This window comes from Carcharodon carcharias, chromosome 13, assembly GCF_017639515.1.
Source record: "Carcharodon carcharias isolate sCarCar2 chromosome 13, sCarCar2.pri, whole genome shotgun sequence".
Classification (NCBI taxonomy): domain Eukaryota; kingdom Metazoa; phylum Chordata; class Chondrichthyes; order Lamniformes; family Lamnidae; genus Carcharodon; species Carcharodon carcharias.
The window spans coordinates 4,092,573-4,110,456 of NC_054479.1; the positions used below are offsets into that span (position 1 = coordinate 4,092,573).

Genomic DNA, 17,884 nt, shown 5'->3' on the forward strand with positions numbered 1-17,884 from the left:
CTTCTACAGCTCTTCAAGAAAAAGGGATTGAAAATGCCTCCCGGCTTCCCCTCTTCCTGTTTTCTCTTTTCTCGATATGTATTAAATCCGGTTACATTGCTGTTTGATTTTTAGTGTGTTTTTGGAAAGTTGTCCACGGCCAGGATTTTACAGCCTCTCCTGCCGGGTGGGATGTTACGGTCCTGCCAAATTGGAGATTTGAATGGCTCACCGCATCCACTGGGGGAGATACACTGCTGCGGGGCGGTAAAATCCTGGCCCACATCTCTTCCAATGTCAAAAGGGGACAGGCCAGCAAGTGGAGTTAAGGCCACGATCAGATCTTATCGAATGGTGGAGCAGGCTCGATGGGCTGAATGGCCCTACTCCTGCTCCTGATTTCATGATCTTATGACCTTAGGTTCATGGGCATTCATGGACTTTAGTTCTAATTCATCTCGTGAACAGGATTTCCAGGTGATTGAGTCAGACTCTGTCTGGCTGAAGTGTTTTACTGTAAATTGCAGCATTTATTCTCATTTGCTCCAGTTAATTCATTGCAAATTAAACCAGCCAGAATTACTTACTTCTTCCTCTGACTAATTATTGCATTTTCCCTTTTGGGTTTTGCTATTTCAGTGAGACTTTTATTCCTCTGATACAGAGTGGAAAATCTCTTCTCGTTCTCTAAAGGAAATTGAATAATTAAACAAAAATTCTTGCATTTTTGTCTGGGGTAGAAGATAGAATAACGTCCCAATACAGTTAATGAAGACATAAAGAATAACGTCCCAATACAGACAGTTAATGCGTCAATTATTATTTCATTTAAAAGGGACCATGATATAAAAGACCATATGATAACTGTAGGTAAAATTATTAAAACTCTGTAAAGTATTACTCCTGCCTGTTAAGAATGAAATCCAACAGGTTGGGGTTAAGGGATGGAAGCATCATACCATTGGATTTGGATTTGCTTCTCTTCCTTCCACGCACAGTTCATATCTGGTTCCCTTCTCCGAGAGGATTGTATTAACTGAGGTCCCAGCATTGGTCTCTGAGTCAAGTTGACTGATCTCAAATGGAGGGACCATGGAGGATCTACAGGAGGGTCTACCTGTGGGAGGATCTACATCCAGCATTTATTGCCCATTCCTCATTGCCCTTGAGAAGGTGGTGGTGAGCTGCCTCCTTGAACTGCTGCAGAACATGTGGTGTAGTTAAGGAGGGAGTTCCAGGATTTTGACCCAGCATCAGTGAAGGAACGGTGATATATTTCCAAGTCAGGATGGTGAGTGACTTAGAGGGGAACCTCTAGGTGGTGGTGTTCCCATCTATCTGCTGCCCTTGTCCTTCCTAGATGGTAGTAGTCATGGGTTTGGAAGGTGCTGTTGAAGCAGCCTTGGTGAATTCCTGCAGTGCATCTTGTAGATGGTACACACTGCTGCTACTGTGCATTGGTGGTGGAGGGAGGGAATGTTTGTGGATGTGGTGCCAATTAAGTGAGCTGCTTTGTCCTGGATGGTTTCAAGCTTCTTGAGTGTTGGTGGGAGCTGCACTCATCCAGGCAAATGGGGAGTATTTCATCACACTCCTGACTTGTACCTTGTAGATGGTGGACAGGCTTTGGGGGAGTCAGGAGGTGAGTTACTTGTCACAGGATTCCCAATCTCTGACCTGCTCTTGTAGCCGCAGTATTTATATGGCTAGTCCAGTTCAGTTTCTGGTCAATGGTAACCCCCCAGGATGTTGATAGTGGGGGATTCAGTGATGGTAATACCATTGAACATCAAGGGGTGATTGTTAGATTCTTTCTTGTTGGAGATGGTCATTGTCTGACACTTATGAGGCACGAATGTTACTTGCCACTTGTCAGCCCAAACCTGGATATTGTCCAGATTTTGTTGTATTTGGACGTGGACTGCTTCAGTATTTGAGGAGTCACGAAAGATACTGAACATTGTGCAATCATCAGTGAACATTCCCACTTCTGACCTTATGATGGAAGGAAGGTCATTGATGAAGCAGCTGAAGATGGTTGGGCCGAGGACACTACCCTGAGGAACTCCTGCACTGATGTCCTGGAGCTGAGATGATTGACCTCCAACAACCACAACATCTTCCTTTGTGCTGGGTATGACTCCAACCAGCGGAGAGTTTTCCCCCTGATTCCCATTGACTCCAGTTTTGCTAGGGCTCCTTGATGCCACACTCGGTCAAATGCTGCCTTGATGTCAAGGGCAGTCACTCTCACCTCACCTCAGGAGTTCAGCTCTTTTGTCCATGTTTGAACCAAGGCTGTAATGAGGTCAGGAGCTGAGTGGCCCTGGCGGAACCCAGACTGATTGTCAGTGAGCATGTTATTGCTAAGCAAGTGCTGCTTGATAACACTGTTGATGACCCCTTCCATTACTTTACTGATGATGGAGAGTAGACTGATGGAGCGGTAATTGGCCGGGTTGGATTTGTCCTGCATTTTGTGTACAGGACATACCTGGGCAATTTTCCACATAGCCGGGTAAATGCCAGTGTTGTAGCTGTACTGGAACAGCTTGGCTAGGGGTGCAGCAAGTTCTGGAGCACAAGTCTTCAGTACTATTGCTGGAATATTATCAGGGCCCATAGCCTTTGCTGTATCCAGTGCCTTCAGCTGTTTCTTGATATCACGTGGAGTGAATTGAATTAGCTGAAGACTGGCATCTGTGATGCTGGGGACCTCCGGAGGAGACCGAGATGGAAGATCCAGTCGCACTCCTGGCTGAAGATTGTAGCAAATGCCTTATCTTTTGCACTGATGTGCTGGGCTCCCCCATCATTGAGAATGGGGATATTTGTGGAGCCTCCTCCTCCAGTGAGTTGTTTAATTGTCCAGGACAATGTAACAAGACTGCAGAGCTTAGATCTGATCCACTGGTTGTGGAATCGCTTAGCTCTGTCTATCACTTGCTGCTTATGCTGTTTGGCATGCAAGTAGTCCTGTGTTATAGCTTCACCATGTTGACACCTCATTTTTAGGTATGCCTGGTGCTGCTCCTGGCATGTCCTCCTGCACTCTTCATTGAACCAGGGTTGATACCCTGGCTTGATGGTAATGGTGGAGTGGGGGATGTGCCGGGCCATGAGGTTACAAGGTTTTATTTGAATACAATTCTGCTGCTGCTGATTGTCCACAGCACCTCATGGACGCCCAGTCTTGAGTTGTTAGATCTGTTTGAAACCTATCCCATTTAGCACGGTGGTGGTGCCACACAACATGATGGAGGTTATCCTCAATGTGAAGGTGGGACTTCGTCTCCACAATGACTGTGCGGTGGTCACTCCTACTGATACTGTCATGGACAGATGTATCTGCAGCAGGCACATGGAGGATTGACATATGGAGGATTGATATGTGGAGGATCTACATGTGAAGGATCGACATGGATAATTTACACGTGAAGGACCTTCATGTGGGGGATCGACATGTGAAGGATTTCCATGTGGGGGATCTGCACGTGGGGGATCTGCACGTGAAGGATTTACATGGGAAGGACCGACAAACTTCCTCTATTGTGTAAAGAAAAGAGGAAATATCAGGCTGGATTTCCTGCTCACACTTCCTGTTTAATGGCCCCTTCTAAGCAGTCCCTGAGTGCAGGTTGAGTTCAGCTCTGAGTGCTCTCATTGCTCGAGTCTCCCACATAACAAACAGATAGATGGTTAAAGAAAGTAGAGAGGGTGGGTGGCTAAGTTATAAATCTCTCAACTTCAAGTTACATAAAGCCTACAGCACAGAAACAGGCTATTTGGCACATCTGGTCCATGGTGTTGTATGTGCTCCACATGAGCACCCTCCCACTCCTCTTTATCTCACCCTATCAGTATACCCTTGTAATTCTTTCTCCCTCATGTGTTTACCTCATTTCCCCTTAAACATATCTGTGATATTCTCTTCAATCGCTCCTTGTAGCAAGTTCCACATTCTTGGTACTCTCTGGGGAAAGAGCTTCTCCCGAATTCCCTATCGGATTTATTAGTGACTGTCTTACGTATAAGGCCCTTTTCAGGTCTTTCCCACAAATGGAAACATCTTCTCTATATCTACCCTAACAAATCAAATTCCTGCAGACTTCTATCTTCTCTCAAGAGAGCCCAGCCTGTTCAGTCTGATATGTAAACGGGAGAGGAGCGACTCTAGCGCAAACCGTTTGAGTCATTGTGGATCTCCTTTGCAGCATATCTGTTCAGGTTAGCAGTCAGGCAAGTGTCCTGACATAGCATTTGGTCAGTGCAATTAAATACATCGAGCAGCAGTGAGCGGTCCCTCCACTTCCAGCCTGCGTTTTCTAGAGACGCTGCTCAAGTTAAGAGCTTTGTACGGGCACTAATTACAGACTCTTGTTGTTGCAGGAGCCATTTCAAATTATAACATCAAACCCATGGAGAATGACTGGGAGGCTTATAATCCTGGATCCTATGAGTGGTGCACTGGGAGCTGATAGGCAAACAGCTTTGAAGCTTTGATGGTTTATCTGCGGTTGTTTTGACTTTATCAAATGCCATCAAAGTGCTCCCATGTGACTGAATCTTTTAAACGTTAATGAAATCTGGAAATAATTGGAGTAAGGCAGCACAAAAGGCAGGAAAGTTAGCCGAGTTCATGGAATCGCAAAGCACAGAAGGAGACCATTTGGCCTATGGAACCTGTGCTGGCTCTTTGAAAGAGCTATCCAATGATCTCCACCACCCTGCTCTTTCTCCATAGCCCTGTAAATTTTTCCTGTTTAAGTATTTATAGTTAAGCCTACAGGAAGCCATTCCCCTTCCCTTGCTGTCGACACCCCTACAGCCACTGCCACCCCCCCCCCCCCCAACACCCCCTCAACCACCACCACCACCCCATCCCGGACATGTGCCCTCGCCCTGGGAACCCCACTTACCTGTCTCCAGCGTATCCACGGTCGATCCTCTGGCTGGATCCTTCTGCAATACCGGCAGTGACCACTGCTCCTGGTGGCGCAGCTGATAGCGTAGAGCTGCTGGCCTCTAATTGGCTGGCAGCTCTCAAGGGTGGGATTTTCGCCCTGGTGGGACCTTAATTCAGTGGGACGCCTGGCGCTGTCCACGTAACTGCCGGATTACCTCAGTGTAGTGTCGGGCCTTCCAATCAAAGGCCACGCGGATTTCCCACCACTTCTCCAGCCAGTGGGCAGGACTCCCATTAAATTTCACCCATTGGGAAGCAATGATACGTACAAGAAATAGCAGAATAACAAACATTGTATCAGCAAAATGCCATTAGACCTTTTCTATATCTTCCAATATCTTGTTACCATGTCTATGTAGCCCTCTTGAGTTCAGTCCCATTCCCCATAAACACAAGTGATCAGACTGTTACGTTCCAGATCATCACAGCCATTACTGAGTGACCTTCACACATTCCATCATCCTCTTTATCTGTGGAGGTCCCCATTCCTTAAAGAGAATACAGGGCTCACAATCCCACTGGACCCATGCTCAACAGAAAACCGTTTTAACCCATCGTGTGCTGGATCCACAGACTTCCCAGACATTGAGGTACTCAGGCAGTGCAGACTCTCATTCCCATGGGGGTGGGCTGACCTCCATATTTGCAGCCTTTAAAACAAGATTTTCAATTCGTATTTAGGTGTCAGAAGATCCTGGGTTCAAGTCCAGCTCTGGAGACCTGAGCGCATAGTGCAGGCTGACACTCCAGTGCAGTGCTGAGGGAGTGCAGCACTGTTGGACAGGGCTGCCTTATGGATGAGACATTAAACCAAGGCCCCATCTTTCCTCTCAGGTGGATGTAAAAGATCCCATCGCACTGTTTCAAAGAAGAGTAGGGAGTTCTCCCCAGTGTCCTGGCCAAATGGATCCCTCAACCAACATCACTAAAAACAGATTGTCTGGTCATGATCACAATGCCATTTATGGGATCTTGCTGTGCTCAAGTTGGCTGCCACGTGTTCCAAACTACAAGAGCAGTTACATTTCAGAAACGTACTTCATTGGCTGGCAAGCGCTTTGGGGAGTCTTGAGGTTGTGAAAGGCGCTATAAAAATGCAATTTCTTCCTTCTTTCAGTGGTCCAGACAGGACATTGGTCTGGGTAATGAACAATTCGGTAGCAGCAGCAGCAGCAGCATGTATCATGGGCTGTTTGTCTATGTGCTCGACACAGAACAGTTTCAATTCCACACCTAGCCATGAGAGAGTTTGATTAAGACAGTCTTACCTCTGTCCTTGTTCCTCTTTGTGTCTGTCTAAAACAGATTTATGGTAGCTATGGTAAACTTCCTGAACTGATAACGTTTGTTCAGGTGATCTCTGAGTGTGATGAATTACAGTCTGTCCTAGCTCCTTTCTCAGGGTGGTATACTTCCCACTCCTCCTTTCACTGCAGCCTGTCACAGTAGACAGGGAGAAACTGTTCCTATTGGTGGAATGGCTCAGAACCACAGGCAACATGAGCACAAGTTATTTTAGGCAGCGAGTGGTTAGGATCTGGAATGCACGGCCTGAGAGTGTGGTAGAGGCAGGTTCAATCGTGGCTTTCAAAGGGGAGTTGGATAATTTCCTGAAGAGAAAAGTAGTTGCAGGAAAAGCCAGAGCGGTGGATCTGGCTGACTTGCTCTTGCAGAGAGCCAGCACTGACACAATGGGCTGAATGGCCCCCTTCTGTGTTGTAACAATTCTATGATTCTCTAATTCTGTCATAACATTAGTGCTTTATTAACCTGAAATTGTTCCTATTGAAAGCTTGGTGGTGGTGGAGTGTTTATTTAAAATTAGGGTGCGGATTAATATCTGCTGTTACTAATACATTTGGTCGGATAGGGTTAGTTGTTGCGTAATGTGGAACCTGCGAAGGGCGTGAGCTGGGGACTACCACTCAACAACAACCACCTGAATTTGTGTAGTGACTTTCACATGGTGCAACTTCTCTCCTCGGGAGAGTTATCTTAACTACATTTGACACTGAGCCACATGAGGAGATATGAGGAAGAGGCAACCGAACGCTTGGTGAAAGAGGTCCAATTTAAGGAGCGTCTTATAGGAAGAGAGAGAGAAGCAGAGTGGATTTAGAGAGGGAATTCCAGAGCTTAGGGCCCAGACAGCTGAAGGCACAGCCTCCAATGGAGGAGTGGTTAAAATTAGGGATGCTCAAGTGGCTGTAATTGTAGAGGATTAGAGATCTTGGAGGGTTGTAGGGCTGGAGGAGAACACAGGATGATAATTTAAAAATGGAGGTGTGTCTGACTGGGAGCCAGAGTCTGTGAGCACAGAGAGTGAAAGGTGAATGAGTTAGGACATGAACAACAGAGTTTGGATGAGCTCAAGTTTACAGAGGGTGAAAGATTGGAAGTCCAGCAGTAGAGAATTGCGATCGAGTCCAGAGGTAACAAGGGCATGGATGAAGTTTCAGCATCAGATGAGCTAAGGCAGTAGCAGGGTCAGTGGAGGTGCAAGTCGGTGATAATCTTATGGGTTCTCCTGTAACGTTGGCAGAATTGTACCAGTTCTTAGAGGGTTAACTTTTGAGGAGAGGTTGTATATCCTTGGATTGTAATCCCTTAGTGTTTAGCAGACTGAAGGGTGATCTGGGAGACAAGTTCAAAATGCTAAAAGGATTGGATTCATTAGATAGAGAGGAACCATTTGTTTGGGGAATATTAGTGCTGGGCTGTTCAGATGGGAAATCAGGAAACGTTTTTCCCACAAAGGGTAATGGAATTGTGGAACTCTCTCCTTCAAAAAAGGTTTTGTACGCTCGAGGTTAATTGGGGCTTTCGAGATGGAGAATGAGAGCTTTTCGATAGGTTTAGGGGATTATGAGATATGGAGCAAAGCCAACAAACTGAAAGGATAAATCACCCACCAGAGGTAATAGTGGTTCTTCATCTACCCTTAATATAGTTATTAAAATATTTGTGATGAGCTTTGACAACCTTTACAAATTCTCAAATAAGAGAAAAATACTGCAGATGCTGGAAATCTGAACTAAAAACAGAAAATGCTGGAAAAGCTCAGCAGGTCTGGCAGCATCTGTGGAGAGAGAGACAGAGTTAACGTTTCAAGTCCAATATGACTCTCCTTCAAAACACTGATTTCCAAATTTCCTTGGATTTGTGTAAGAATAAAGAAATAAAGCAAGTGCAGAGGCTCTGTACTCCAGAATACCCTCCCTAAATCTCTCTCTCCTCCTTTAAGACATCCCTTAAAGTGTGCTGCTTTGACTAAGCTGTTGGTCACTTATCCTAATATCTCCTTGTGCGGTTCAATGTCAAAATTTTGTTTGATAATTACTCCTGTGCAGCACCTTGGGACTTTTTGCTAAATTAAAGGCGCTATATAAATGCAAGCTGTTGATTCTGCCCTCCCACCTAATTAATTGTGTGTGGTTGTTTAACTGGACGAGTCAGATGGAGCCTTGGCCGTTTCTAGGGTATGCACTAGTTTTGTATCCGATAATTCCATGAAAAGTCCTTTGAATCCTTCTCACTCTTCAATAGGACCACTCGGATGTGTGAGCGTCAGCTCGGAGTGGTCACTTTATGCAGCAGGGGAACAGCAGTGTCGTTTTGCTGTAAAGCAGATGGAATAAAGTTTCATTACTTCACCCAGTTTATGTATCTACCCTCTAGTCTTGTGCAGCCCCTGCAGCTTTGCAATTTATTGCTCTTATTCTGCAATAGGTGAATAGAGTCGATGCAACCCTGAATTACATATTGAAGTCCAACCATAGTTCTGTAGGGTATTCTTAAAATGGAAATCTGTAGGACTTGTGTGCATGATGTCAATCACTGAGTATTTCTCACCAGTGGGATCAATTATTTAAGTCTCTTTCCCATTATTGTGAAGTCAAGGTGAAGTGTCTGTTTCTCCATCTTTGCATCTTTGTTTAATTTGTTGAGTTTTGCAGGGAGCAGGAGGCAGGCTGAGAATTTGAGATTTGGAAATGTGTGCTCAGTGTTTTCTGTTTGTTTGTGGCTGATTGGTTGTGGAAGGAGAATAGAAAAGACTTTGGGCAGAATGTTCCGTGCCCGCTGGCAGAGGGTGTGGTAGGTGGTGGGCGCGGACAGTACAGTGCGATCTGGTTCACATCGGCGGGAAAGCACGTTGACGTGTTTCACAGCAGCGCACAGGCGATGTTCACTTTGGGGGAACTGGAGGTGAGTGAGCAGCATTGTCCTGAAGAGCTCACCAGGGTCGCCTGTTGCTTGGCAGCCTTCAGGGGTGTGCCAGGGGTGGGGGGTGATGCCCTGTCACGGAGGTGACTGTTGTCGGGAGGTGTCCAGAGGCACCACTTTATTGGACCGTGGAGCAGTTGGGCTGCACACGTTGTACAATCTCCTCGCCAACACTGGCCATGTAGCAGTCACTGCTGGAGGTGCTCACAGCCCCTTTGAAATCTCAGCATCCCGGTTAGGAGCAGTCTCCCCCATGTCGCAGGCTGACAGGGCAGCCATACAGCGCATTCATCTGTGGCCAGCACTCTCGGGAAACATTAAGGGGCAGTCACACAGGACCAGGGAAGGTGCAAAGTATGCCTCTCTCTCTCTCTCTTTCATGCTGCAGGAGGACCACGTCAGGATCATGGATCCTGGTGACCTAGCTGTGTGTCTGATCGCCGACAGAGACAGTAGGAGGCAGAGGAGAGAGTGACTGAGGCTCCTGGGCGGCGCAAAGGCAGGTGCAGCAACCTCATGAAGAAGGGGCAGGAGGGGCTCCCGCAGGAGGGGCTACGCAGGAGTGACAGTGAGCCATGGCTGGTCGGTGCCTGGTGACACCCAGGGTCTATAGAGGCCGCTTGTTATTCGTGCAGAACATAAGAACTAGGAGCAGGAGTAGGCAATTCAGCCCCTCGAGCCTGCCCCACCAATCATTACGATCATGGCTGATCTCATTTTGGCCTCAACTTCAATTTCCCGCCCTCTCCCCATAACCTTTCAACCCGTTACTAATTAAAAATCTGTCTATCTCCTCCTCAAATTTATTCAGGGTCCCGGCATCCACTGCACTCTGAGGTAGTGAATTCCACAGATTCACGACCCTTTGAGAAAAGTAATTCCTCCTCATCTCTGATTTAAATCTACCACCCCTTAACCTAAAACTATGGCCTCTCGTTCTAGAATGCTCCAGAAGGGGAAACATCTGCTCCACGTCTACTTTGTCCATCCTCTTTAGCATCTTATATACCTCAATTAGATCTCCCCTCATCCTTCTAAACTCTAGCGAGTATAGGCCTAAACTGCTTAATCTCTCCTCATAAGACAAGCCCCACATCTCTGGAATCAATCTAGTGAACCTCCTCTGAACCGCCTCCAATGCAACTACATCATTTCTCAAGTAAGGGGACCAAAACTGTGTACAGTACTCCAGGTGCGGTCTCACCAATGCCTTGTACAGTTGCAACAACACTTCCCTATTTTTATACTCTATTCCTTTAGCAATAAATGCCAACATTCCATTTGCCTTCCCTATTACCTGCTGTACCTGCATACTAACTCTCAGCGATTGATGCACGGGGACACCCAGATCCCTCTGCACTGAAGCATTCTGAAGTTTCTCTCCATTTAAGTTATAAGCTGTCTTTTTAATCTTCTGACTAAAATGGATAACCTCACACTTATCCACATTAAACTCCATCTGCCAAATTTTGGCCCATTCACCTAAGCTGTCCATATTCATTTGTAAATTTCTTATTCCTTCATTGCAACTTACTTTCAAATTTAGCTATAGTACCTTCTATCCCTGAATCCAAGTCATTAATATAGATTGTAAGTAGTTGGGGCTCAAGTACCGAACCCTGTGGCACCTCAATAGTTACAGCTTGCCATCCAGAAAAAGACCCATTTATCCCGACTCTCTGCTTTCTGTTGGTTAGTCAATCCTCTATCCAAGCTAATATATTACCCCGAACTCCGTGTGATCTTGTGTATTAATCTTTTGTGCAGCACCTTATCAAAAGCCTTCTGGAAGTCCAGATATACTACATCTACAGGATCCCCATTATCCACTTTGCTTGTCACATCTTCAAAGAACTCTAGCAAATTAGTCAAACACGATTTACTCTTCATAAAATGATTTGGATGGTAAAATTTTGAATCTCATATTCACCAATAACTTTTGCAGTCGCACCTCTGTATGACTTCAGACCACTATTAATGGTTATGGGACCAGGGCAGGTAGATGGAGTTAAGATCCGGTTGCAGTATTCCCTCAGCACTGACCTTCCGACTGTGCGGCACGCCCTCAGTACTGACCGTCTGACAATGCGGCACTTGTGCTAAGTACCAGCCTAGATCTTGTGCAGAGATCTCTGGAGTGGAGCCAGAATCTTCTGACCCATTGTGGCACTGCTGATACTGTGGAGTTGAAATGCAGATCGAGAGGTTGCTATGACGAGTGGCTGAACTGATATCTCATGTTCTACGTTGTCATTGAAAGTCAACATTACCCAGTCAGTAGGGACCCTGTGAGTGAACGGATTGAAAACCAATTCCTTGGGACTTGCCCGGACTGTGATTTGATTGCAGGTGTAATTTTTATTCCTCTGTAAACGCTGCTTGATCTTGCTGCTCATTTTCTCTGTTCCTCCTGCAGCTGTTGGTTGTCTATTGAAAGAGGAGCCATTTGGGCATTCGTGGCCCCAGCACTGTTTGTGGTTGTGGTAAGTGACACTGCTGACCTGCAATGATCCGATAGCAGATTACACATGCTTGAATGTGCACACTGAATGTAGATGCTTTAGCAGTTATGATAGGAATAGCATCTGGGGGTAAGATCAAACCTTAGTAGGATCACGCTGAAGATCGCTCTGTGTGCTTTGCTGGCTGAAGAATATAGAACAGCCATGATGTTTTTAATATGACTTTGAACTCTTTCCAGCTCTATAAATAATCTTTTTGCCATTAATTTGCTCCTGATTTCTTTATGGAAACTTGCTGATGTGAAATATCCCAGCCATTAAAATAATTGGCAAAAGAACCTGAGGGGAGATGAGGACAAATGCTTTTTTAATGTAGCGAGTTGTGAGCTGGAATGCCAGAGAGGGCGATGGAAGCAGATTCAAGAATCACTCTCAATGGGAGGTTGGATAGATGCTGGACAAGGGAAGATATCACAGGGCTATGGGGTAAGAGTAGGGGAGTGTGACTATTTGAATAGTTCTTTTAAGAGCTAGCATGCGCACTGTGGGCTGAATGGCAGCCTCCTGCACTCTAAGGTTACCTGATCGCTGAAGTTTTCCTTCCTGTGGTTTACTGACCCGACTGTAGAATGTCTATTGAAATTTGAATATGACTTTGAACTCTTTCCAGCTGCATAAACAATCTCCTTTCTGTGATTAATTAATTCCTGATTGCTTTTCTGCAAATGCAGCAAGTTAAAATCTTTAGCCTAAGATGTAGCCAGTTGACCATTTTTGCTCGTGTTAAATTCAGGTTCATATCAGGAAATAAGTTCAGCTTTTTTCTAGTCCTTTAGTACACTAAATTTTTAATATATTGAATTATCCAGCATTTTCTTCAATACTGCTGTCAGTTCAACATCAATCATCACTTGTAACAGGGCAATTTATATTTCATTAACTTTACATCAAAGGTTCTTTGAAAGTCCTCAGTGATGTCAGTTAGATCTGACCAGTATCTCATGACTCTCCCCAAGAGCTCATTGGTAAATGTCTCAGGTGAGCTGGTGCTGTGTTGTACGGCTTCTTGTCTACATTGAATTATCCACTCCCGGTCTGGGTGGTGGTGTCCAGGGGAGGGTCCCGGCTGGACTTCAGAGTCTCGGTGCATAAATCGGCTTGTCATAAAACCCGTGACCTGGCCAGAAGAGACCTTGTGTTCCATCCGGCCTGTCCCACTGTGGTAACTGCACGTATTGTCCCTTCCTCATGTCAATCACGGGTCATGTGATGTACTGCGGGAGCTTCGACCAGTGAGGTCTTAGCGCGGGCATTCCGATGAGGGAGGGGTCCATCTTCGGTCAAGAGATCGGAGCTAGCGTGAAAGCACTCCGACACGTCTCCGTAATGAAGTTTTGCTGTTTCCTCATGAAACCTGTCTGCTCCGTTGAGTCATCACATTCGGTGACGAGAGTAAAGTCGGCTTTGACTGTGCACCTCACCCTGTGACTGGGAGCGAATCAAATTTTGAAAACTACTCGCCAGTCACGCCGCTGTTTGGAAGAATCGATCCAGAGGATGCTAATGTTGAAGACTGGGGCCAGTATGTTGAGCGCCTTGGATTTTACTTTGTAGCAAATGAAATAACCGCATTAGAGAAGCGGAAAGCGATCCCCTGACGTGTATGTGGCAGTAAAACATACAACCTGATCTGCAACATGACTACCCCGAGCGCACCCAATTCCAAGCGGTGCAGTGAGTTAGTGGACCTAGTGAAAGCACAAGCTGCCTGTGATAATGCAGCACTTTAAATTCAATTCAAGAGTTTCTGCTCTTGGAGAGGCCATCGCGACCTGTGTGGTGAACCTCAGACAGTTAACAGAATATTGTGGCTTTGGGGACGTGTTAAACAATGGTGCTGCGGGAGCAGCTGCCCATGTGGTGTCAAGGACGACTCTGTACAGTGCTGCTTGCTTGCTGAAATTAACATTGACTTTAACTGCGCCCTAGAAATCTCCCTCGCCATGGAAAGTACGGAGCCGATCGCGGTGCAGAGTGCGGAGCCAATCACAGACAGTGAATGGTCGGCTCCACGACTGACCCCTCCCCCTCTTGCCGAGCCTGCCAGACATGGGAAAACCTGGCCCTCTTACCGCCTGTGTGTGTGTGTGTGTGTGTGTGCAAAACAAATTAGAAATTGGACGAGCAGAGATCCAATATTGTTGAAGGTCAATAGACTTTAGAGCCATAGAGTTATACAGCACAGAAACAGGCCCTTCGGCCCATCGTGTCCATGCCGGCCATCAAGCACCTATCTATTCTAATCCCATTTTCCAGCACTTGGCTCATAGCCCTGTAAGCTCTGGTTTGCTTTGCAAGGATGGCCAAACTCGCCTATATCTGAAGAATTGAGACCGTTCCATGTCAGAAATATGGAATTAAGCTGTCAAGACGGAATTTTGTTGTGGTGTTTAAGAGTTGTGGTCCCATCACGAGATAGAGAGCCACTCTTGACAGAGCTCCACAGTGCACATCCAGGCATATCAAAGATGAAAATGCTTGTGCAAAGCTATGTCTGGTGGCCAGGCATTGACAGTGACATTGAAAGCGTGGTCAAGCACTGTCTCCAATGTCAGCAACAACAGAAGTTGCCTGTTTCAGCTCCCCCTGCATCCGTTGGAGTGGCCTGGTTGACCCTGGGTTTGACTACATATCGATTATGTAGGACCATTCCTAGGTACCATGGTCTTGTTAATTGTAGATACACATTCAAAATGGACGGATGTATATGAAGCCAAATCACCAACCTCGAACGCAATTATCAAGAAGCTAGGTCACTGTTTCAGCATGCATGCCACCCTGAAATTGTTGTTTCTGATAATAGTACAGCCTTTACCAGCATCAAGTTTCAGAAATTTATGGATCTGTATGGAATCCACCCATATAAAGACAGCTCCTTGGCACCCCTCATCAAATGGTCTAGCCAAGAGGTCTGTACAAACTTTTAAGTCTGGTATGAAGAAGTTATCAGAATGTACACTGGAAGGTACTCCAGTTTCTCTTATGTTATTATACAACATCGCATTCGACTATGGGTTCAATACCATTGGAGTTATGAATGAAATGTCATCTGTGTGCACGTTTACACTTGATGTTTCTGAATTTAGATAGGAAATTAGCGCAGAACCAGAGCAATCAGAAGTTTAACCACGACATACAGAGTACAGCTCGCACATCCAGTGTAGGTGACACCTTATACGTTCGAAATTTCAGCAGCAGTCCCTGCTGGGCTGCAGGAGCCATTGTTTCAGTCACTGGTCCATTATCTTTCCAAGTACAAGTGGGAGATAGAATCATCCGTAAGCATGTAGATCACACCATACCAGAGAGACATTCCAACAATTAACTGATCAACCTGTGATTAAAGTTAAACCATCGACTTCTGAGGTGTGTGATTGACCTAGAACAGACATTCCAGATGTTTCAGAAGAGTTGCCAAATCCTGAACTGATGATGTGTCTCACAGTGAAGTTCCAGATCCTGTCGATCCTGTTCAGGAACCTCCAGTGGTTGAGTTATGCCACTCTAGCTGTCTACGAAGAGCACCTCGAAGGCTTGATTTATAATCATCTGACATTGTATGTATGTTTGTTGGATGCTCAAATGTGTTTTGCAAAGAGTGATTTATTTTGAGAGGACTAGAATATAAAAGCAGGGATGTGCTGCTGAGGCTTTATAAGGCTCTGGTCAGACCACATTTAGAATATTGTGAGCAATTTTGGGCCCCGTATCTCAGGAAGGATGTTCTGGCCCTGGAGAGGGTCCAGAGGAGGTTCACGAGAACCATCCCAGGAATGAAAGGCTTAACATATGAGGAACGTTTGAGGACTCTGGGTCTATACTCGATTAGAGTTTAGAAGGATGAGGGGGGATCTGATTGAAACTTACAGAATACTGAAAGGCCTGGATAGAGTGGACATGGGGAAGATGTTTCCATTAGTAGGAGAGACTAGGACCTGAGGGCACAGCCTCAGAGTAAAGGGAAGACCTTTTAGAACAGAGATGAGGAGAAACTTCTTTAGCCAGAGTGGTGAATCTATGGAATTCATTGCCACAGAAGGTTGTGGAGGCCAGGTCATTGAGTGTATTTAAGACCGAGATAGATAGGTTCTTGATTGGTAAGGGGATCAAAGGTTACGGGGAGAAGGCGGGAGAATGGGGTTGAGAAACTTACCAGCCATGATTGAATGGTGGAGCAGACTCAATGGGCCGAATGGACTAATTTCTGCTCCTATGTCTTATGGTCTTATGATTGTAAAAAAGCTAAAGAGGGAGGAAATTTGGTAACTGCATATATTGTCCCTCCCTCCTGTCAATCACAGGTCATGTGATGTATTGCGGGAGCTCTTAGTGCCGGCATGCTGGGGGTTTTTCGGACCAGTGACCAGGTCTAGGTGCAAGTGCTCTGAGAGGTCTTCGTTATAAAGTTTTGCTGTTTTTTCACGAAACCCGTTTACTCCATTGAGTCATCACACCCACACAATTACCATCCTTCATGTATCACAAGATAGACATTACCCATCCCCCATCTGAAACCACATGATCCCCTGGGAGAGGCACAAAAGCAAATTAAAAACCTCTTCGGCTCCCTTAAATGATCCAAACTAATCCAGGAGATTACTCTGGCCCTGACTTGGAAATATATCGCCGTTCCTTCACTGTCGCTGGGACAAAATCCTGGAACTCCCTCCCTAACAGCACTGTGGGTGTACCTACACCACATGGATTGCAGCGGCTGAAGAAAGCAGCTCACCACCACCTTCTCAAGGGCAATTAGGGATGGGCAATGAATACTGGCTCAGCCAGCGATCCCACATCCCATGAATGAATAAAGGATAAAAATTATTTAATTGGAACACACTGTTCACTGGACATAATTTATTCCCTTCATCATCTAAACTTCAATCAAATCACCCATAATTCACTAAACCGAAAAGTGCTAACTCTTTTAGCCTATATTCGTAATTAAGATGCTTCAAACTGGGAATTAATCTAATGGTCCTCCTCAGCGCTCTTTCCAAAGCATCAATGTCAATCAACATCATCACTAGCTATTTTTACAAAGAATAATCAAGAAAGAATTATGACAAGTAGAACCTTTATGATCCCTAGGGATCACTGAGGAGCTGCCAACGAGGTAGCTTCATGGCATCATGAAGGGCGAAGGCCTACTTAATGATCTCACATGCTCAATTTTCACAAATTCTTTCAGAAAGCTTTGGTTTTAATGTGTATAATGTGTGGCCAATTGGGGTCATGTCGTAGTTTTTCTCAGAACATGTTTTGATATAATTTGACAGCAATCATTCAGTAGAACAGAATCTCCATTTTGTTCAATTTCACTTCATTCAAAGTTGTTTCACTCAAAAGCTGATCTTTAGTCCTGGATTCCACTTTCTTGTGTTTGCTTCATTGACTTTTTTTTATTGGTTAATCTGATTTTTGATGACCAGCGCATGACTGAATTATTAGCAACAGGTTCCTTGCTAAAAGCCCCAAATTGTTCATTCAGTGGTGGAGGACAGGGTTGAGGGAGAGGGGTGCAATTGGAGAGTGATAGGATCTTTAATAGCAACAGCAATTTTTATTTATAAAGCACCTTTAACATCGTAAAATGTTCAAAGGCATTTCACAGGAGTGTCATCAAACAATATTTGACACCGACCCACGTGAGGAGATATGAGGGCACATCACCAAAAAGCTCCATCAAAGAGGTAGGTTCTGAGGAGGGAGAGTTGGAGAGGTTTAGGGAGGGAATTCCACAACTTCAGACCCAGTGCAGCCACCGATGGTGCTGCGATTAAAATTGGGGAAGCACATGAGGCCACAATTGGAGGAATGCTGAGATCTTGGAGGGTTGTAGCCAGGAGGAGATTACAGAGTTAGGGAGGGGCGAGGACAAGAGGGATTTCCTCTGCTCTTCGAAACAATGCCAGGGGATTTTTTGCATCACATGTGAGGCCAATCAGGGCCTAGGTTTGACTTTCTCAACCAGAAGACAACACCTCCAACAATGCTGCACTCCCTCCCAATTGCAGTGGGATTGTCAACTTCAACTTTGTCCCTCAACATCACTTAAAAAAAACGGGATGATCCGGTCATTTATCACATTGCTGTTTGTGGGAGCTTGCTGCGTACAAATTGGCTACCACATTTCCAGCATTGCAACTCTTCACAAAGTACTTCATTGGCTGTAAAGCAAGCGGGTGCATCC

The 17,884-nt window shown here is 45.5% G+C and overlaps 1 protein-coding gene across 1 annotated transcript in view; it reads left to right on the forward strand.

Moving 5' to 3' along the window:
* adgrd1 (adhesion G protein-coupled receptor D1) overlaps positions 1-17,884 on the forward strand; it is a 324,527-nt gene that overhangs the window by 290,657 nt on the left and 15,986 nt on the right. Inside the window, exon 20 of the mRNA XM_041202315.1 lies at positions 11,586-11,652. Within this exon, the coding sequence (XP_041058249.1) occupies positions 11,586-11,652 (67 nt within the window). The remainder of the gene's footprint in view (positions 1-11,585; positions 11,653-17,884) is intronic.